This window comes from Emydura macquarii, unplaced genomic scaffold, assembly GCF_026122565.2.
Source record: "Emydura macquarii macquarii isolate MOO-44397 ecotype Brisbane River unplaced genomic scaffold, CSIRO-AGI_Emac_v2 contig_1230, whole genome shotgun sequence".
In the NCBI taxonomy this organism is placed as follows: domain Eukaryota; kingdom Metazoa; phylum Chordata; order Testudines; family Chelidae; genus Emydura; species Emydura macquarii.
The window spans coordinates 18,583,699-18,605,110 of NW_027131367.1; the positions used below are offsets into that span (position 1 = coordinate 18,583,699).

The following is a 21,412-nucleotide window of genomic DNA, read 5'->3' on the forward strand; positions in this document are numbered from 1 at the left end:
TAAACAGTGACCTTGTCAACCCCTTCCGCCTCGTTTAAAAACAAACCCCCAGACCTATCCTTCTTTGGAGCAGAACATCTGGTGATCCTGGAGGGAATAGAGAGGGGGAGAAGCTATTGGCCTACCCAATTAATTTACTAATGTATAAACATCTTGAGCCGCTTTATTGGCTGAGTTTAGAATAATGAAAAACCTGCAGTGGAGCTGATCAGCCGAAGCCTTTGCTCTAAGGACACCTGTGGTTAGCAGGCTGGGCCTAAAGCTCTGGAGAGAGACAAATTAATAAGAATTTCCGCTTCTCTCGTGCCTTTCATCTAAGGATCTCAAAGCACTTTGCACACATCAGTAAGCATTCCAGCACTCCTCGGAAGTAGCACAGCTGATCACATGCCATCCATGTCACTTGTAGCCAATAAATGTCATCATTCAACTAATCGCTTTTTTGGTATGCAGCCAATTCTCCTGCTGGCCAGATCTTTGCTGAAGAATTAATTCAGTGAATAAAATATTTGTCACTGCATAGAATATTCACTGAATAGCTTCATCTGGTAATCTACCAGCTCCAGCTCCTATTATCCCCATTCTAAAGGTGAGGGAAATGAGGCACAGCAATATATTGCAACCGAGTCTGTGACCTTCTGCAACATACGCAGCAGATGGAGGAGGCCTGTGTAACAATGACAGGTCTCTGAATTGTGGCTATGAATGCGCAGTTCACTTTTTCCTATTTAGCTTTTTTTTTTTTTTTAAGAAAAAAAGATAGAAAATACTTTAAAATGGCTAAGATTTTTCAAAAGCAACTGGTAATCTTGCATTTGTGGGATGTGATTGAGTGTCGGGTTTTTTGGTTTGTTTTTTGCTCAACTTTTGATTCCTTTAAAGGGATTTGCTTTTGAGACTGTAACTAGCACCTGCCCTCTGGATGTCTGGTCCCTTTTAAGATGTGAAGTTGGGCACCTGAAGCTCAGTAGCTGCTCTTGAAAACCTTTGCCAATCTCTGACTTTTAACATTAATATTGAGTCCTTCTCCCCCCCCCCCCCCCGCGCACCTCCCTTCTTTTTGCAAATCAAAAGATGGTTCTGCTGTCTGATTAGCCGGGGGGCAATACCCACCCTTCCTCAGCACCTAGCCACCGTAAATAAACTGATCCGTGGCAGGCCTGTCACATGGCTACCACCTTCTAGCTGGCTACCCCCTGTAGCCAGTCCTGTTCAGGTGTCTTAACCTCACACAATTCCTTAAGTGGCTTCTTCCCAGCAGTGTGGCTACTTCGGTTAGCGCCCCCGCCCCCTCCTTTCCCTTTATCAAGGCTGGAGAAGAGGGTATGAAGAGGGGATTGTTTTCATTTGGAATTACAGAGACTAATTGTAAGAGGAGGAGGCGGCAGCAGAGGGAGGAAAGACCGGGGCTGTTAGGGTGGCCAGTCCAGTGTCTGAATGCAGCCCACAGCAGTTGAAACAACTGGCCTGAGGGAGACAGGAATCTCCTGCTGAAGATGGGAACAAAAGCGATTCAGCCCAACAGGAACTTCATGTCAAACGCTCATCTTTCCCGAAAGCTTCTCCACACATGGCAGACCATGAAGCATTGTTCCTGCCCGTTCACGCTGCTCCTTGAGGGAATTTGCCCCTTTGCACGTTGCTTGTTCAGAGATTTGCTTTTCCCCAGGCCTGAAGTCAACTGAATGGAGAAGGGGACCCCAAGAGATGTCGCAGGAGGCATTGGGCACGGCACGAAATCCATTATCTTTTGGGCTCTGGCAAATCTGAGCTTGTACAAGTAGATTATCAGGATGTCTGACACTTGTCCTAATCAAATACAGAGTCTGACTAATGTTCATGGGTTTAAAGAGACACAGACACACCCCTCTCTCTCCCCCGAGGGCATTTGAAACAATACATTGCACTGATTGCTTCCTTTGCCAGGATCAGTGACTGACCATTGAGTGTGGAAGGTGGGATGTCTTTATGCACAGAAAAAGGAGGTGAGGGGGTCAGCTCTGGGTTGGTTAGAAGTGCACTTCCTGATAATGGCCGTAAAGGCAAGGCACCAGGAGATTGGGCATTATTAGAGGAAACTTGGCAAGGCGGTGAGAAATGCAGTTTCCTGGCAAACGTTGTGAGCGGCTTCTAATAGCTGGATAACAAAGGGCCACGTTACCTGAACAGCTTGTTGCCCAGTTGTCTGAGTGCTAGGAGCACAGATTAGTGCATCAATTTATGTGCTCATGGCAAACACAGAAAGGGTGCTCAAAGGGATTTGGGCTTGATTAATTTAGGAAATTAGGATACGATGCAGAAACTAGACACTGGAGGTTTTCTGGTGTTTGTTCACTTGTGTGGTGCCTAGCTAGGGAGATTTCTAAATTGAAATCCGTGTTGGTGGAAGATGACAGGCAGTTCTGTGCCGTCCCCAGCTGTAGCCCCGGAAACCAGGAGATCAAGCATCACCCATGTTGAGGTGTGGCCTTAAAAATACAGGTAGTGCGGGCCTAGCAGAGGCAGGGTTCACACACCTGCCTGCTCTGCTCTCCTCCAGCGTGCGCTCAGTACTAGGCTGGCTTGGGGGTAGCAACTCAAGCACGAATCATTCGAGTGAGTTCTGCCGCGTGTTTCAGCTCTCACCTGGAAGGCCACCACCACTCTGTGGGCAGGGGAGCGCTGGCTTTCGTTGGCTCCTTCAGCTCCTCGCCTCTCTGCTGTGAGTGTCAAGTGTCAATTAGAGCCTATTGCAGTGGTGCTTTTGTCCTGTTCAGACGGTGGCTTTGTGGTGACTTAGCATACCTGTGTGAACATCAGAATATTGCAGCATGGCTTTGCAGGGACATCTCATAGCTCGTAGATGAAAGCTTTGTCTGCCCCCTCCCCTGCGAAATTTGTAACTGCAAGAGTTCTGCCCTCACTGAAACTGAGAATGTTTTTTCCCCTGGAGCTGTTTGTTGCACTTGTCCTATTGCAAACCTACAATATTGACGCTACCCGGGTAAGATGCGAGCTATTGCCCTAGTCTAATTGTTCTTAGTTGCTAGGAAAAGTATTGGCTACTTACGCTGATGCAGTAACAGCCGTTGCATTATTTTTTAACAAGCGGTTTTTCCCTTTCCTACCAGTGCAGGGTGTAAATTGTTTGCTCTGAGAACTCCGAAAGAGGCCACCACTGTTAAATCGCTTTTGTGAAGTGTTCAGCTCCTGATCTACCTGCACACGTTAAATGTTTCCTCGCTCATCTTGACACTTCACCTTGCTGTGAACTCTGCTGGGTTAGACGCTAATTAAGCAGCCAGCAGAATGTCTAGTAACTACATCCTCTGTAGATTCCTTTCTCCACTAGCTGCGTGTGCAACTCCCACCCAAGCTTGAGAGATTGGGACTCCTCCACGAGCTGCCTGATGCTATCTGGTTATCGCACAGTGAATACCTTACGTAGCGCTGTAGAACTGCATCTTCAAAGACCCGCATACAACACCCGTGAAATGCAGCTGCCTCTGGGGCGAACGCTGGTCCGCAGCTCAGTAGTTGGAGGGGAAACTTTGAGTACAGACACTGTGCAATAAACTTACAACTAAACTAACCACAGAATTTTCAGTGCCCTTGTGGGAGGCACAAAGACCATAGCTCCATAAAATCTAGGGCAAACCGAATAAATGTCATGGCAGTCAGCGGGTTGACTAAAGTCCGTGACATTACACCAGTGTGACTGGGCCCTTAGTGGAGCTGTTCAGAAAACCAGGGAGAAGAAACGTGGACCCTTAATTTAAAGTGTTCTGTGTCAGTCTTATTTTTGTAGAATTGTTCTAACTAGTTTTATTCCTGAGGTTCTGTGGAGTTTAGGTTTCCTTTCTTAGTGAGAGGGACCAGTGCTGGTCCTGCAAATACTGATTTCAAATGGAAATCCACAAGTGGCTCCAGTGTAGTATGAGACCGGAGGGCAGATCCTCAGTGGATCTGCGACAGTTGACACCAGCCACTACCTGCACCCCTGCATGTTAACTTTTTACTTGGCCCCTATTATGCCAAAGCCTAACATTTCAGGGGATCCATTGTGTACAAAATGCTTCTAAGCAAGTATCTTATTAACCCAGTGGTTATTTGATCCTCTTGTTACAAGTAGACTCCCTTGGTTGGGACTATGGGAAGGCGAGAACTTAAACATCACACGGACGAGGAGTCGGTGACTAGTTTTTTTAACTCCTCATCCGAAAGGCAACGCTGCTGACAGCATGGCTTGAGGAAGCAAGCTAGTCCACGAGAGAGCACAATGAGAACCAGAGGCCTCTTTGCTCAGCTTATGCTTTTTCCCTATTAAGAGGCTTCTTGTGAAATCTCGACCACTATTCCGCCAGGCACTCTCTGCTCTCCTCGGACTCCCTGTAGACGTGTTGGAGATGCCACCGTTAGCAGAAGATGCAAAATTTAAAACCCTGCATCTCCAGAATCTGCTGAATTTTCTGCAGTTCTGGATAATTTAGTAATCTGTGTTTGCAGCCATTTTCCACTGCAGACTCGAGGGAGAGGTGCAAATGAGCTGTGATGGGACTGTGCCATTGTTTCATGGAAGCAAATCCACAAATGATGGTTTCACTTGGTTCAGGCTGTCTAAAGAGGTACCTTTTTCGGGGGGAGGGAAGAGGGTTGTGGGGAAGGAGTCCCAGAAAGAGAAGCTTCACATTGAAGACATGGCCTTCTCTACACTATACATTTGTCCTGCTTTAATTGTACCAGCAGAGCTGTCCCAAGCGTGGATGCAGTTTTATCTGTATAAAGGTGTTTTTATACTGGTATAGCTACTTCTCTATAGGAAGGGGAATAAACTATACCAGTTTAAGGCATCTTTATAGATGCATCCTCACAAAGGACTGTAGTGATCTGTAAATCACACCCCTAACTGACAGACTTGTACCTGTACAAGTACTTTTTAGACCAGGCCATAGCAGAGCGACGCGAGTCTGTTGCAGCTGCTTTCATTGCAAGCTCAGGTACTGGCACTCTCCTGGCACATTCCTCGGTGACAAACTTGTCATGCTCTGGCTACTAATACCCCTTCCCTCTGTCCAGTGCAAAGACTGGATGCGAACAAATTTAGCATGAGGAATTATCCAGGAGAGAAACGGTGCTAATAGCCAAATAGTAAAGAGTTGTGGTTTTTAGGGCACAGCTGTGATAAAGGGGCCCGGTCCTTGAAGTCAATGGCCCAACTCTTGTTGACTTCAGGGCATAGGGCTGATCCCAAAGAGGCATGGATTCTCTATAAGCTCCTGTTCCGTAGGGGCGGTCTTTTCTTCGCTCCCATGCCATTGGGGCTGCGTTTCAGATTTTTCCAGCCGCTCCCAGCTTTTTCAGATGTCCTCTTAATCAGCTGTTTAAACTGCTTCCAAGAGAGGCCTCTTCCTTAAGTCTGTCCTGAGCCAGCTAAAGCCTGTCATAGTCCAGTTTATTTTCACATCTCTCCCATTACCGCAGCTCAGCTGAATGATAACTCCAGATTTTACCAACTCCAACGCCTGCCTCGTTTTATTGGTTTGCTTGTAACTGTTGAATCCATCCTTGTTCAGCTGTTTTTAGTCACAGTTCCCTTCCATGCCCATTGCAAGATGGGGTTCGTTCCAGGAAGGCTGCTTTATTGCCTTCAAAAAGAAACATCTGCATCATAAGGGGATGTTAAACTGGCTGTGTTCATAGGTTATAAAGCCAGAAGGGACAGTTGTGATCACCGAGTCTGACCCCTGCGCAGCAGAGGCTGGAGCACATCCCTGAGTTAATTCCTGTTTGAACTAGAGCGTCGATTTAGAAAAAACTGCCTGTGATGTGGAATCTTCCCAACCCTGGGTAAATTTTTTACACTGGTTAATTGCACTCACTGTTAGAAAGCGACGCCTCCTTTCTGCTCTGAATTTGTCCCGCTTAAACTTCCAGCTACTGGATCTTGTGATACCTTTGCGTTAGTTGTTTGTGATGGCCTCAGAACTTAAGGAACAGGGCTACAGATGTAATGATGGTGACCCAGAACCACAGAATCCTTGCTTTGCAGAACTTCAATACGTTGATATGTTATGGATTTTTGAGGGAAGGGAAACTGGCAGTTTTTGTGCTTCTGGCTTTTGGCTCTTTTGCTGTTGTTCTAACATTAAAATGCTAATGAAGACTCCAGTTAAACCACGTTTAAGGCCAAGCTCTGAATATCTGTAGACACACACAATTCTGGTCAGGAGGGATTAATATAAAGCGAGGGAAATCAAAATAACCTGGAGCCCAGCTTCTCAGCTCAGACATACATGCACTAGTTCAGCTCATGATTGTGCCCTAAAAATAGTAGGGTGGCTGCAGGGGTCTAGCTGCAAGGGTCCAAGCCCCCCCTCTGGTCGCCAGCCCCAGCGCCTGTCCATACTAATGCAGCCACACTGCTGGTTTTAGCGAGCGCTTAAATACGTGCTGGTGCACGTACGCCTACCCCAGCTGGCAATCAGACCTCCCAGCTGTTGTGGATACATAACCCTAGGAGGGGAAAGAGTATGCAGGTGTAATCAAAATGTTGGTGGAGGGGACAAAAGTCCAGGTAAACCTTTTTTTTAAGCAAGATGCATTAACAGGCAACTTCTTAAAGAATTTAAAAACAAAACTCCAGAAAGCTTGATCCAGGCTGCTGTCCTTGGGCCTAAAGCCTTTTTCAGCTGATTCTAGTTTGCCATTTAGCTCCATCATGTTTCCTGCTGGATTTAGAGGGTTTCTTTAACTTGTTGGCTGGTAGCCCCTCCTTTTCAGCACAAGAAGCGTGCTTTCTTTTTCAAAGGGAATAGACAGATTACTCTAATTTCATCTGATTTAGCCAGTGGGCAGCGAAGTCTGATCATGATGGGAAATATTCTGAAGAACTCATCCATGAATAGCAATTAGCTTTTAATCTAAGCACTATCTCTTTTCCCCTCCCACCCCCTCCAGGAAAAGGAACTTCTGCTCTTTGCTGGGTGGAACTGCCAATGGGGTGGGGGGAAGTCCTGCAAAGAATGAAAGGAAGCTGGGGTTGACCCAAGGAAAAGAGATGCTCATTTCATCCCTGCCCCTTGCTGCACTCGAAAGCTGGGTTTTTTTTGTTTTTGTTTTTTGTTTTGGTACTTTCAGAGCAAAGCACTATTGAAGCATCAGGGCAATGGAGATCAAGTCTTTCTTGGGGGGTGGTTGTGGAGCTGGCAAATGCATCTTTTGTTACTTTCACTTCTTTACTTGCTTTCTGCTGTCTGCCCCCCCCTTCATCCCCCAAAATCCTCCTCGATGCTCGCTGGATGATAAGGCCATCTCTTTCTTGGGGGCCTTGCTAATGGGATTATAACTATTACTGGAGATGAATTGAAGTGAACAGAATATTTACCACTTCATCTTAAATTATAGTGAGCCCTTCCAAAGCAGGCGTTTGACATGTAAAGTGCTTTCCTCCCCCAGAAATGAAGATAATTATTTAGTGGCAGTTCAGAGCTTTCAAGTCGGGCACAGAACATAAAAAGAAGGCTCTGTCTCATGAGATGGCAGGGCCCACTGATATCTCCACTGGCTCCAGTGAAGGAGGAAGGAGAAACTTCTTGCTTGCGCCATTGAATCTCCTGTTGAGAAACAGAAGAGAAAATGATTGGCGCTCTCCCATGTCTCTTCCGACCCCAAGGAAGTTCTCAGCATACCTTTAGTACACACGGCTCCTGATTGCTCAGTCCCTCGCACTAGGCCATCTTCCAGCTGTGCACGGCGGATGTAAATGCTACCTGCCCAGAATGGTACTGATTTGGATCCACTTTGCCCAGGTTTTAATCATGGGATGGTGTAAAGCTGTGGAGAATCGCTACCAAGAAGCTTCTCCCCATCCCCAACCATACACACATGCTTCTCTTTGACAGACACATGGACACGGGCTGCGGCAAGTGGGCGAGATGCAATCTCTGAGCCGCTCTGCAGTCACAGCCGACTACCAAACTTCCTGCAGCAGATTAGCAAGAGACCAGGGATCAGATGGCACAACGGTAGAAGGTGCAAAAATGGGATGCATCCAGGAGCTCCTGACTCAAGAGTTGGAGTGTTTCTCTAAAGCACGTAAAACTGGACTGGAAATCCTACCAGAGCTTCCCAGTACATTCTGCTTCCACATTCTTGGCTGGCAACCGGAGGGGAGGAGAGGAGAAAAACACCCTCCAGACGCCTTAGCACCTCAAAACAAGCCTGTTTCTAATGGGTGATGGTGTGGGGGAGGGGATAAGAAGGTTCAATTTTAGCTGAATTTCTAACCCCCCCATGCTGCTCCCCGACCAGAGGCTGAGACGCATCAGCCATGCACCTTTCTGCAGTGACTTTAGAAACAAGCCCCTGCTGGTATGTTTTAAATGAAAGTTCTTGTTGGTGATGCCCTGGGGAGAGGGAGCCCAGGAGCTACTCTGAGGCCTTGTCTGAACTAGGAAGTTTGCCACGTTACTGTCCGGTAATGAAAGAGGCAGCTCCCCAGCTCGGGTGGCTGCAGTTCTACCTGTGTGAAAGTGGCGTAGCTTAGATTGCTGTAACGTACTCCAGCCGGGGAAGGAGAAGGAGTTAGACCACCAGAACTGTGTCCACACTGCTTCGAGAGATTGGCTGCATCTGCAAAGCCGAGATCTTGGTTTCAGAGAGATCCCAGTGCTAGGGCGAACTCAAACACGAGCTCTCGTTAGAGAGGGCAGGACCAAGGGAGCATTCTTTTCAAGGTGTCCGAGATGTCTTCTCCCCACCACCCCTCCTGGGTGCGGGGACATTAGTTTCCTGTGTTTAAGGCCTTGGGTGTCCAGCCTTGTAACAAAGTTGCTGCATATTATTGCAATTGGGCAAGTTAAAGGGTGTCTCCTAATTCTATGTTCACATGTGCTGCCTGTGTTTGAACTCACAGAGCGTCATCCCGGGCGAGCCTTCCTTTCAACTTGTACACGTGTGGAGCGGCTGCTCTTGTGAAGCGAAGAAGTCTCGCTTCCTCCCTATCGTATCTCAAAGGGTGGGTGTCCCTTTCAAGCTAAGAAATCCTTGGCAGACTTCATCTGCTGGGGTGAGGGGGAAAAGGGGGCTCCCCTCTTGCCATGGGCCCCTTCAGCTGCATGAGCCCAAAGGAAGCCAGGAGATGGGAAGGGCTAACCCACCCACAAACTTGCAGCGGAATAAAGAAGCGTGAATTAAAATCGGCAAATGCTGGGATAAAAAGCAGGTGGCAGATCGGCTCTTCAGTAAGTTGGCTGTACCTTTAAACGTACATTCAGTCTGGAATAGATTCTGCCGGTGGAGACGCGGTCTAGGGGATAGAGCACAGGCCCTGCACACATTGAGGCTAACAAGAAGGTTTGTAACCATCGAAGGAGTGAGGCTCTGGAACAGCTGCCCATTAAGGGGAGTGGAGACAAACAACCAGGCATGTTTTACGATGGAGCTTGCTGGATTTGTGAACGGGATTATCGGATGGGGTACCTGCGACGGCAGAGGGCTGGATTCAGTAACACCAGAGCTCCCTTCTAGGCCTACGTGCCTATGACTAGGAAATGGGATCTCTGCGTTCTCCTCCCAGCTCTGTCAATGTGGCTTGTCAGTCTAGGGGTGTGAGTTGTTTGGGTGGGAGGAAACCCTGGGTTCAAATCTCAGATAAGCCTTTGCAAAGCTTAGTGTTGGTTCAGGACTTTAAAAATATGCCCCTTATTTCCAGAAATTTTAAAGGGAGAGGGTAATTCACCACTGGAACAACTTGCCACGGGTCACGGGGGATTCTCCATCCCTGGCAATTTTCAAATCAAGATTGGATATTTTTTCTAAAAGCTCTGCTCTAGGAATTACTTCGGGGACATTCTCTGGCTGTGTTATGCAGGAGGTCAGACAGATGCTCCCAAAGGGGCCTCCTGGCCTTGGAATCTAGGATTGTGCAACTTTGGGCAAGTCATTTTGTCTCTATGTGCGCCAGTTTCCCCACCTGCAAAGTGCGAATGATCTTGTTTCCCAGCCTCAGTGTTTGAATCACTTTGAAAATCTTAGGTCTGATCTAAGCATGGCTTTTTGCACCTGAATAATTATTTTGGTTAGGGCAGTTGTGTTTGTTGGTTTAAAAAAAAAAGAAGGTATACCAGTGCAGATCCTAGTGTAGATGCAATTATACCAGTATAAAGATGGTTTTTACTAGCATAGATTATTTCTATATGGGAAGGGGAAGCAGCTTTTATACCAATATGACTGCATCCACATTACCGGCATTGCTCTGCTTTAGCAGTAGTGAAAGCAGTCCATTTTTTGAGTATAGACAAGGCCCTAGATGGAAAGCACTATAGACGCTCAAAGAGCATACAGGATGAAAGCAAACTGGCAGGGAAATGAGTGGCTGATCCAGCTCTCAGTGAAAAGTCTATCACTGACTTCCATGGGCGTGGAGTGGCTAAACATGGGACTGGAAATGCTTCTCCATTCATCTAATTGAATCTAGATAGCAGACTTAGGAGGGCCTTGGAAATCCCGGCATGGTCTTTTCCTCAGCTATACCAAAATCCTGAACAGAACTCAGGGGAAGATTCCTGCTCCAATCTTCTTCCCTCTGTCCCCATGACGGGAGGGGGCGGGGGGGAGAGAAGTGGCAGAGGTGGGGGAGGCAGTTGGTGAGTCTGTTTCAGCCCCAATTATTTATTTCCGCCCCCCGCCCCCGTGAAGTTCATTAATTCCCTTCGTCTGTTTTGTGTAAATTCCATGGCAGGCGTTTGACGGCACGGTGTCGAGTTACACCCCTTTCGAAAGGGCCGCGAGTGGTTCACAGTCACGGTAGAGCTACCGTTAGGTTCTTTGGTGCGGTGTTGGGAATGGGCGCGTTCCCCAAGCCCACAGTTTATTTCACGGGAAGGATAGATAGTCTTAAAAAAATCATACTGCAGTTCTCGCCGCCACCAAACAAAGCAGCACCGGGCTCTTAAATGGGGCTTTATCAATACCATCCCCTGCCCCCACCCGCTAGCGCGAGAAAGCTGAATAAAAGCTAAGTGGTCATTTCAAAGCCAGTTGACTCGGTGCGGAGGGCAGCCTCCATGATGTAAATAAAACGTGTTATCGCTTTAACATTCCTGCACTGGGCTCGTCAGGTTCTTGTTCAGAACCGTATTTCTCCTAGGTTTCTGGGGTCCGATTATTTTATTATCAAGCTGGAGGAAAGAACTGCCGTTAAAACGTCAAGCGTCCTTGCGGGCGGCCAGCGAAATAACTCTACGTTTTACGTAGCTACCTTTCTACTAGCTTATGTGGGAGGGAGGGAAATTTCTCACAGGATTTTCAAAAATCCCTCTGCAAACTCCTCTACAATTTTTTCCCCTCAAAGGTATGCTCAGGCCAGTCCATCTTCCCCTGACATTAGAGCCTTTCTTGAAGCTTCTGAGCTCATTCAAACCTTGCTCGTGACATTAAAAAACAAAGAACATGTGATTCAAGCCATGTGCCAGAAGTTTAAACCTATTCCATCGCTAGTAGAAACCGTTCAGCTCCTGCCCCTTCCCATAAAGTCCTTCAAAACCCACTTTAATGTTGGACATCCCAGTGAAGCTGGGCCCGGTCCTGCAAGCAGCTGAGCACCTTCAGCTCCTGCTGAGATCAGCACCAGGCCAGATCAGGCCCAGCTACAACTCACTGGGTGAGGCAGAGTTACAAGAAACCCAGGAGGATGTTTCAGTGTGGGGCTAAGACCTTCTGCTTGTGCCATCTCGCTGCCTTTAGCATCCACATGATCTAGTGACGGGTCTGGCTCCTGCAAACGTTGGGTACCTTGTGCTATCATGTAAGTGAGGGCGAGCTGGCAGGATGGGGGTCTCTGCTTGCAAGCCACAGGCAGGGTTAAATGCGAATAGCCCTGGGTGAGTTCTCTAGAGAAGCTGGCAAAGGATCTACTTGCAGTAAAGTGTGCATCAAACAAGCCTGATGCTGTATTTTAAAGAGAGAGGCTGGTATAAAACTGTCTTGCTGCATTAGGTTTTTTCAGCTTCCCTATCTGGCCCTGTTAAAGAGCTGCAAACAGACTCTTTTTAATCCAGCCCTCAGCTCTGTTGATAACTGTTGTAAATTTCTCCCCCTTCCTGTCAGCAACCTGCTCTCTTGGAGACTAGGAACGACTGGTTATCGCCTGCCCGGGCAAAGTGGACGAAATGTGAAGCAAAGCCACTTGGTGCCAGCAATGGAGATATTGTCCCCCCCTTACAGTGTCTCCAACTCTTCCAGGGCCCCCAGTGACCACGTTCCTCTGGGCTAAACTGAAATTCCTGACGGCCTCTGAAATCACTTTTTTCCCCCTTTGCTAGCGGTGCAGGGAGAGGCTGGAACTAAACCTTTAAAAAGTGTTTCACTTACATGTTACAGTGGAAATGAAGGCGGGGGGGGGATGAGCTTGTTTAATTTCCCAGTAGGTGAAGATGATTCTGAGTGTGAAACTGGAGCATCCCCAGGGTTTATTTTTGCTTCCAAAACAATATCCTGCCATTAAGATGACAGAGGCTCTAGAACACCATCCCACTCCTCCCTCGGCCCACCGGTTCCAAACCGCGGGTGGTGAGCCTCATTACATTCGTGTAAGGTACAGGAAAGGATGCGGCCAATATCACATGTATTCTTTATAGGGTTTCTTCCTCCCCACTCCTCTGTGTAGTACACCTGTGTGCTTACCAAACAGGAACCAGGAGCTAGGGAAGTATTAGTCACATAGAGAGCTTAAGGCCGTGCTTTTCCACAGCAGCCTGTGATTTTGGGTGCTTTGGTGTTGGTTGTCTAAAGTTTTGTGTCCTGCCCCCACCGTTTAAGGCTACAGGTGCAGGACAGATCTACACTGCAGCTTTAGGAAGTGTTACATGTAGGCTGATTTCGGCTGCCCCGGTTACTTTAATTGAGCTGCCTCAAGGCCAGCCTTTCCCTTTTTATAAAAGACTTTTGAAGCTCAGTAGCTGAGAGATGTTGTGCGCCTCTCAGCTGATCTTCTGAAGCCTTTGGACGGAAGCGGTTGCAAGGGATTTTGCTACGCGTGTGAGCCATCAATCTAATTGAGTTGGGTTTTTAGAGTGTCCTTCATCCAGGGTCCTTGAGGACCTTCCATAGGAAATATCAGGTCGCCGAGGGTTGCGTCTGCAAAAGGGCCCGATTCTCTTCATTCTTTAAACATTTGTCATGTCTTCCATCACTAAAAATTAGGCAAAACCAGTCTGGGCATTCTGAATCTGTCCTGCAGTGTAGACAGGCAAATTAATCTGGATTACAGGCCTGCAACTGAACTGAACGTTGTTGAATCGCAAAATAATTTGCCTGATTCTCTTTTTTTTTATTTTATTTTTTTTAATTATTCTTTCCCTTTTGCCTCTGTCTCTTCCTTCCAGGGAACAGCTGGAGGTGAAGTCTGGAAATACAGCAGTAAAAGACCATTCTCATTGTGTTTGTAGCTAAGATGAAGTGGGGAAAGCTGTAAATTTTGCAAGGGAGCATGATTTCTTGCCCAGTTTTAGAGGCTCAAGGAGTTTAGATAAGTATCCAGGCATTTAGGCCCAAATCCTCAAAGGTGATTAGGCACCTAACTTCCATTGTAATCAATGGGAATTAGGCACCTAAATACCTTTTGAGGATCTAAGCCATCGATGCTCATCCAAATAATAATAATAATAATATGTAAATAGTTCTCTTTATCTTCAAACTACTTAAAATACAGCCACGTCTCATCTCATCCCTCTCCCTCGGTGAGACAGGCATTATAATCCTTGTTATATAGTTTTTGGAAACTGAGGCACAGAACAGGGCTGGATTGGCCCAAGGTGACCTGGAATAGAGCCGGAATTAGAAGTTCTCCGCTCCCAATCCCATGCTCTCGAAGCACTAGATTGTCTTAAGAGGAATTTTCTGCGGTTGGGTTTTTGCTGCTTGCCAGAGGAGACCATCCAATTCGAACAATAATCAGTTCTGTACAGAAAACAAGACTCAAGACCATGTAGTACACTAGGACATAAACAGTCGAGATAACAATTTCGCTCCTCCCCCAGTTTATTTTATACTGAAAGTAATTATCAGGTCAAAGGAACCAGACTGCAGAGGGAATGGTATGAATGAAGTGGGTTATTAGAACATAAACAGTGCACATCGGGTTGGGGCCAGAGCTCTCTTTATTTCTAATTCTAGATAGGGCACAAGGTGAGAGGTGTCGGGGAGCCAGCTCCCTGATTCTCTGCCTGAGCCCAAGTGCAAGCTAGAGCAGCCTGGAGGCTGCTGTAACAGATGTCAGCTGGTAATGAGCGCCACCTGGGGATTGCAGAAGCACATCACACTTTGGCTACTCCTCCTCCCCTCTACGACAGGACCAATATGTCCTTCACTGCCAGAGGCTTCAGACAAAGAGGTGTAGGAGCAGGCACCTCTAGTTCTGCACCCACTGCGGCTCCTGGCAACCCCAGAAAGGTGCTTACTCAGTTTCCATTGTCATAGTACTTCCCCAATAATGCAAAGAATCTGCCCCAGGCTTGATGTGGCTTTGTGGATAGAAACAGATAGAGGCAGGAAAACAATATTGGTGTAGTGTGTATATTACCTAGGTTACGATGAACAGGAAATAGTAAGCTAAAATGAAATGCACTTCTCAGACTTTGCCAGAGGTGAATGCAATCTCTGTGGACCTGTGCGGGAGGAGAGGAGAAACTCTTAAAGCTAAAATCTGCCATGCTGTGGATGTTGCTGATATACTTCCAGATCAGATTCCTGACAATGAAAACCACTCGGGCGATAATTGTATTGGATATAATCCATGCCACATGTTTAGCAAACTGGGCTCTGCATGCTGCCTCTAGTCAGAAATGTTTTTTCCAGGCAGGGTTAGCTTTCCACCCATCCTCCTCCCCCCAACACACGCCGCTTTCTTGCACTGATGGTTTTTTCCCCCATGGAATAGGCCAGTGATCCCTAAACGTTTTCTGTCACTCTCCCCAATGCCTAATGGAACCTGTCCATGCTCCCCGCATTCCCAGCTGGAGCCGGGAGCCGAGGCCGTGCTTGAGGCAGGACTAGAGCAGAGCCGGGGGGTGGAGCAGGGCTGGGTGGTGCTCCCTTCCCCTGTGGGGACTGACTCAGGCCCCGCTGTGCCCCCCTCCAATGTTCCTACATGCCCCTCCATGGGGGGCGTGTCTCACAGTTTGGTGACCACTGGACTAGGCCCATGATGGGTCACCACACCTTTCCTGACATGCTCCTGTTCCAGCCGTCTAGCTGAGCAGTCACATGCCCCCTTGCTACCCTTGGGGGAAGCTTTTGTCCTAGCAAACGTAGGTCTGTTGTACCTGCCGACTTGATACAAATGAAGAACAGCTCAACAGTTTGTAAACCTTCCGTCCTCCACCCACCCCTCCCACTGACAATAGCCTCTCGCCATAGTCTTCATCGAGAAGTGTCAACAGATTAGTTCAGTCCCTCGGTGCAGACAAAAGGCTGCCACAAAGGGCAGTAGGCGTCGGGGATTGGATTACCGTACGGCCACCTGTCATCGCAACTTTGTAAATGTCTCTCTCTCCCTCTTTCATATTAGAAAAGTTTGTGTTAAAACGCTCCAGTCTCAGGGGTGGTGTTTTGTTTGTTTTAAACATTCGTTTTAGCTCCCTTGATTAATAAAGAGTTGGGGCCTGCGAAAGGCCTGGGATTAAGCAGTTATGCTCTCTCTCTTCATCCTTCCATTAGTCTAAGTGGTTAATAGGTAAAGTAGGCCAATCCATCTTTAGGGTAAGCCTCTCACTCCGCCTACCGTGGGTGCAGGCTTTGCTGAAGAAATAAGATTTTCCTTTAATGAATTTCTTCTGTCTTCCCTGATGTGTTAATAGCTCGGAGGTCGGAGCTTTGCTCTCTGCCTGTGGAAAGTTGATCTCTCTGCTCGCACAGCAACTCCATGGCTTTGCTGAGACTCCCTTCCACAGCAGCTTTCAGGGCCGGATCCTCGGCTCGTGTCGACTGCCATAGCTGGCCCATTGTACACAGTGGGGCATGGATTCTATGTGAGGAGTGGCTGGGAACCGCCATGGGTGGGGTTTGTTGTTAGCTTTCTGAACACTTCCTCCTGAAGTGGGTGCCCGAACCTTGCCCAAGCAAAGACTATGGGAGAGGTTGGCAAAGGCATACCAGGGTATTAAGGTTCCCACTGGCTAACTCCCCTTCCAGCCTTTCATAGTCTCCCCCTGTATTAACAATTTAACAGGAGCCATGCCCATCTTGCCCAAAACTGAACAGATTGAAGCTACCCGGATCTTTAACTGGGATGTACGTCTTCTGCAGGTCAAAATGAAGCGTGCAGGCTGGATCCTGTAGTCTGTATGAGCCACACGTGTGTATTAGAAATGAGGAGTAGTTGTGGAAGACATGACAGATGCCACCCAGGCAGCACATTGGTCACTTTAGCCAATAGTTAGGGGGCAAAGTTAGGCTGCCCTCCTTTCAGCCTGATGGGTTACAGTCTCCCAACATGTGTCAGCTACCGCCATTCTTCCGACCACTCTCTTCTTCCCATTTTCTTCTTGCCAATGCTTCTTCTCCACTGATCTAGTTGGCTTTTGCTGTGCCTGCAGCTCTGGGATCAGTCCCTTTCAGAACGAGTAGGTTGTACAGCTTGGGCCTAATGCTACACACTGAAGGCAACAAGAGTTTTAACGTGGACTTCAGTGCGTGTAGGGCTTGTTCCCTTTCGTGCCTTGCTGAGCCCAGTTTGCCGTTTGTATACACCCCTGTGTCAGATGGCGGCTCCGCTAGAAGATGTCATAATCTATTAATAGCTAAGCTAGGTATCAACAGGTATTAGCTACTTCTCCACCTGTGTAAATCTCAGACCATCTGGTAAATCTTTAGTCCTGTGACTTTGCTGCTTCCCCGATTTAATCGCAAACAAGCCAACTACGCTCCTGTTGAGGGAAGCATGGAAGACCCCTATGCAGATCTCAGTTCGTCCAGTGGTTTTAGTGCCCTGGACATTCTTTAGAAAATAAACTAAACAAACACACCTGTCACTTCCTCCCAGATTGGATCAACTGACCCAGCAACACCATAAATATAATCTAATAAAAATGAATTGATTCCTCCCACTTCTGCCTCCTAGACAATCCAAGAGTCTTACACACCATCACTGCCCTGCCCTTCCTAGATTTGCAGAGTTTAAGGATAGAGGGGCCATGAGATGATCTAGTCTGACCTCCTGTATAACACTGGCCCTTAAATTTCACCCAGTTACCTCTGTATAGAGCCTAATAACTTGTGTTTGGCTAAAGCGTCTTTTCCAGAAAGGCATCCGGTCTTGAAGACTGGAAGAGATGGAGAATACTTATCTCCTCAAGAGAGAGAAAGTAGGCCTTCCAGCATGCCTGGCAGGCCAATCAGCTCTGGCTCTCACAAACCTGAGGAGAAAGGGAGCTCCAAAGGTCCAGCCCCTAGCAAACTCCTCTTTCTACTTCCAAAGAGGCGTCAATGTAGGCACCTCCGCCAACCACCACTGCTGCAGTATGTCACAGGGGTGAGCCGTCTCCTCGATAGGCAGCTTCCGGCCACTGAGGGCTTCATCAGCCAAAACCAACCTCTGAAAATCAATCTGGAAGGCAGTAGACTCAGGTTCGGTGTCATCAAAAAACAGACACTGCTGAGCAAGTGGTCTGCCCAATTCTGCATCAGCTTGGGTTAGATTTGGTAGCTCTTCACTGGGCCATTACTGGCCTGCTGTGTTTAGTGATTGGCTTAGAAAACAGACCTTTTCTGTGATTTGCCAGGTGGAGCGCAGCTTGTCCTGAAAACCACTTTTCTACTTGGCCAAGTATTTCCTTTTTTTTCTTCTTGGAGTCGGTTGGCTTCTGACTGCTGGCATTCCTCACAGAGCAGCACGGCGTCTGTCTGGCACCACCATGTAGGCGTGGCATGCGGTGGGTGAGAAGCGCTGCCCCTGTAGGAAGCTTGTGGAGTTAGGCCTTGCTGTGGGTGCAATGCAGAGGCACCAGAGAGGTGAAATCCACTTCCTAAGCCACTCTGGCCACCTGCGTGGTAGGACACTACATCCATTTAGACAGGGATCTGATGGCATTTCCACTGGCTTGCCCCAGCGCTGCCCTTCGTACTGACCTATGGAAAGCTGGCACAGAGACCTTATCCACAGCCCACGGTGGGTGCCAAGGCTAGCTGCTCTCCTGCAGAGGTTTTGCCCCTGGCCTCTTTGCACGGTCCTACTGTGGGCTGAAGTGGGAGTGAGTTGTCTAGACTGCACCGGAGCAGATCTTTCATCTAATGGCAGAGGAGCGTATAGATTTGAAAACATTTGGCAGGTTAAATGACAGCGCTCCAGTGCCTCTTCCTTATGCTGTTTCAGTATGTTTGAACTTCGTGGGTGGAATGCCTGAGAATAGGTGGGATACTGCCTTTTGAACAGATCTGTTTTTCACTTGGATTATCGTTTAGTGTGACACATGTTACAGTGGGTTTTAGACGTTGCATCAAGGAGTTAAATACTACAGGACTGGGGTTAATCTGTACAGACAATTACTAGCCGAAGCGCATGGAAGCTAGCATCTTAGACTAAGGATTCTCGTTATTATACATTCACTTTATTTGGTATTAAAACACAGGGCTCAAGTTTTTTTCCCTTGGGTTCATTTCAGGGCCCCCACTGAAGTCCATAGGAGTTGTTATTTTTTCTTATGATTTGTGTTACAGTAGCACCTAGATGCCCCAGTCATGGACCAGGACCCTGTTGTGCTAGGTGCTGTACAAACACAGAACATTATAGGAAACTATCCTGCACTTTCAGGGGATGTAGAGGAAAGGAGAGTTGAGAGAATTTAAGAGGTCTCTTCTTATGAGTACACATGGTGGGCCTTGATGTTGACAAGTCCGCATGCACTTGTGTATGAACCGTGGTGAATGGCACGCACTTGCACAAACTATTTACCTACACAAACAGGAGATTCTCTTGTGCACATTAGAAAAACTGCCAAGCGTAATGTTGCAAAAGAGAAGAGTCATGGGTAATCCCATTAGAAATTAAGCCCAATAACCTTTACAGAAGCAAAGTAATAGGAAAATAGGATTTACCTTTGGGCCAGGTAATCTGCATAGTCTTCTGAGGGTGAATGAGTCCTTTTCTCTGTGCTCCAGCTTTTTCTGGAGACTATATGTCAATTCCATTTTGCTGAACTGCTGTAGTTTCAAGGCTGCAGCGAATTCACAACCCGGGGAGGTGGTTAGCATCTTTAAAGCAAGACAAACACGGAGCATGAGTCACTACTGTGGTCTAACTGTCAGGAATCTAACCTCATCCTTGAATACTTTGTGTATTTGCAAGTTACACTAATAGGACGTGTGCTGGGAGCAGGGCCCATAACGGTTACATTGCAAGGGGTTAGTTATCCTGTTGTCCTAACTGGTGCATTTGTTTTCTTGGCAGAGACCTGATGCCCAGAACCCTCGATGGGCAGATCACCATGGAGAAAACCCCCAGCTACTTCGTCACCAAGGAAGCGCCTGCTCGAATCTCCGCCATGTCGAAGGGCACCAAGCTCATCGTGGTGGTGCGGGACCCCGTGACCAGAGCCATCTCCGATTACACACAGACTCTCTCGAAGAAGCCCGATATCCCCACCTTTGAGAGCCTGACCTTCAAAAACAGGACTACAGGCCTGATCGACACCTCCTGGAGCGCCATCCAGATCGGCATCTACGCCAAGCACCTGGAGAACTGGCTCCTCTACTTCCCCATTGGGCAGATCCTCTTTGTTAGTGGGGAGAGGCTGATCAGCGACCCCGCCGGGGAGCTGGGCAGGGTCCAGGACTTTCTGGGCCTCAAGAGGATCATCACGGACAAACATTTCTACTTCAACAAAACCAAGGGCTTCCCGTGCCTGAAGAAGGCGGAAGGCAGCAGCAAACCCCACTGCCTGGGGAAAACGAAAGGCAGGACCCACCCCAACATAGACCGAGAGGTGGTGCAGAGACTGCGGGAGTTCTACAGGCCTTTCAACATGAAGTTCTACCAGATGACTGGGCACGACTTCGGCTGGGACTGAGGCTGGCACGATGGTGTCTCCGTGTAACGACCAGGTGGCGCAGCTTGCTTCTATAAAGATATATGTGTGTGTATGTAAAATGTACAGAAATCTATTTTATAATAATTTATTTTTAATTCTTAAGTAATTAATTCACTAAGCTGCCTAACCACACTGTCTAAAATATTAGCCCAGAACCTGTCGGGTTTTTTTTTTTTTTAACATTCCATGGTGTTTAATTTTAATATTGGTCTTTCTGTTTTGTTTGGTTTGTAATTGACAGTGCTTCCATTGACCTAGACGAAATTAGTGTTAAAAAAAGAAAAGGGAGGGGGGAAAAGCACAATGTTATTTTTGTTACGGGTATTAGACCTTTATAAAGACTTGCCATTTTCCAACTCCCTTGTCTCTGTTGCAGTAGGGTTCCGTCCCCCAACCTTTCGCGTTCGACCCGTCGTCACGTTCTGTCCTGCTTTTGGAATAACTATAGCTGAGGGAGAGGCTGTGCTGCTCTGTGAAGCTCAGATGCTTATGCCTAACACAGCAGCTGCTGTAGTGGTGGGATACAATGGGCAAAGTACATCAGTATCCGCACTGCCCAGCCATACAGCTGCTGCTATTCGTGGGAGTTTTCTGCTTGCGTCTGTTTCCCCAGGCTTTGCTTGGTGCTTAAGGTGCTTCTTTGGAAAAAAGCACCAATAGCGTGAGACTTGGCTGCAAGGGGAGGACAGTCTCCACAGTCTGTTCTTTCTTTTTTTTAAAACAAGGAGGATTCCCTCTCTCCCTTCCCCCTGGCCCTACCACGGTTCCGGGGTGGGAACTCTATGCATTTTAAAAAAATTGTTCTTATTAAAGATGTGAAATGCTCAGTGCTGGGCGGAACTATTCTCTAGGAAGTGACACTCAGCTCCTCCCTGTGTGTGCTCACGTTGTATGGAACCCATTTCCAAACGCACTGGAGTGTAGCATGCGACCAGAGCAATCTGCTTTGACACACCAAAGAAATCAATAGAACCACAGGAGCCATTAGCAAAAACCAGGGTATGAATCTGTCACGCACTTAGTGTCCCCCAGGGAGTGGGTAGGGGACAGAGTGAGTCCATGCACAGCTGGAGATCTGATTTCGGTCACCAGTGCAATGAATGTGTGTGGGGGGGAGGGGGGAGTATGCTTCAGCCTCATTCCTATGGGATGTTGCCTTGTCCACCCTACATTTTGGTCTAATACTTCATCAGCGGTCTCTCTCCAGAACCGGCCCCTAGCTAGATTGGGGAGGAGACGTTATCAAGTACAATTCAGAGGAATCCAGAGAACCACATGGGAACACTTGCATAGAACTTGCCTGCGTCTGCTGGCACTGGTCTCTCTATTTCACATGCTGTACGTTCACC

General features: G+C 47.7%; 1 protein-coding gene across 1 annotated transcript in view; it reads left to right on the forward strand.

Annotated features, from left to right (window-relative positions):
• LOC137152773 (heparan sulfate glucosamine 3-O-sulfotransferase 3B1-like) overlaps positions 1–20,994 on the forward strand; it is a 40,563-nt gene extending 19,569 nt beyond the window's left edge. The window contains exon 2 of the mRNA XM_067547701.1: positions 19,424–20,994. Within this exon, the coding sequence (XP_067403802.1) occupies positions 19,424–20,042 (619 nt within the window). The 3' untranslated portion in view covers positions 20,043–20,994. The remainder of the gene's footprint in view (positions 1–19,423) is intronic.
• Positions 20,995–21,412: the final 418 nt, after the last annotated feature.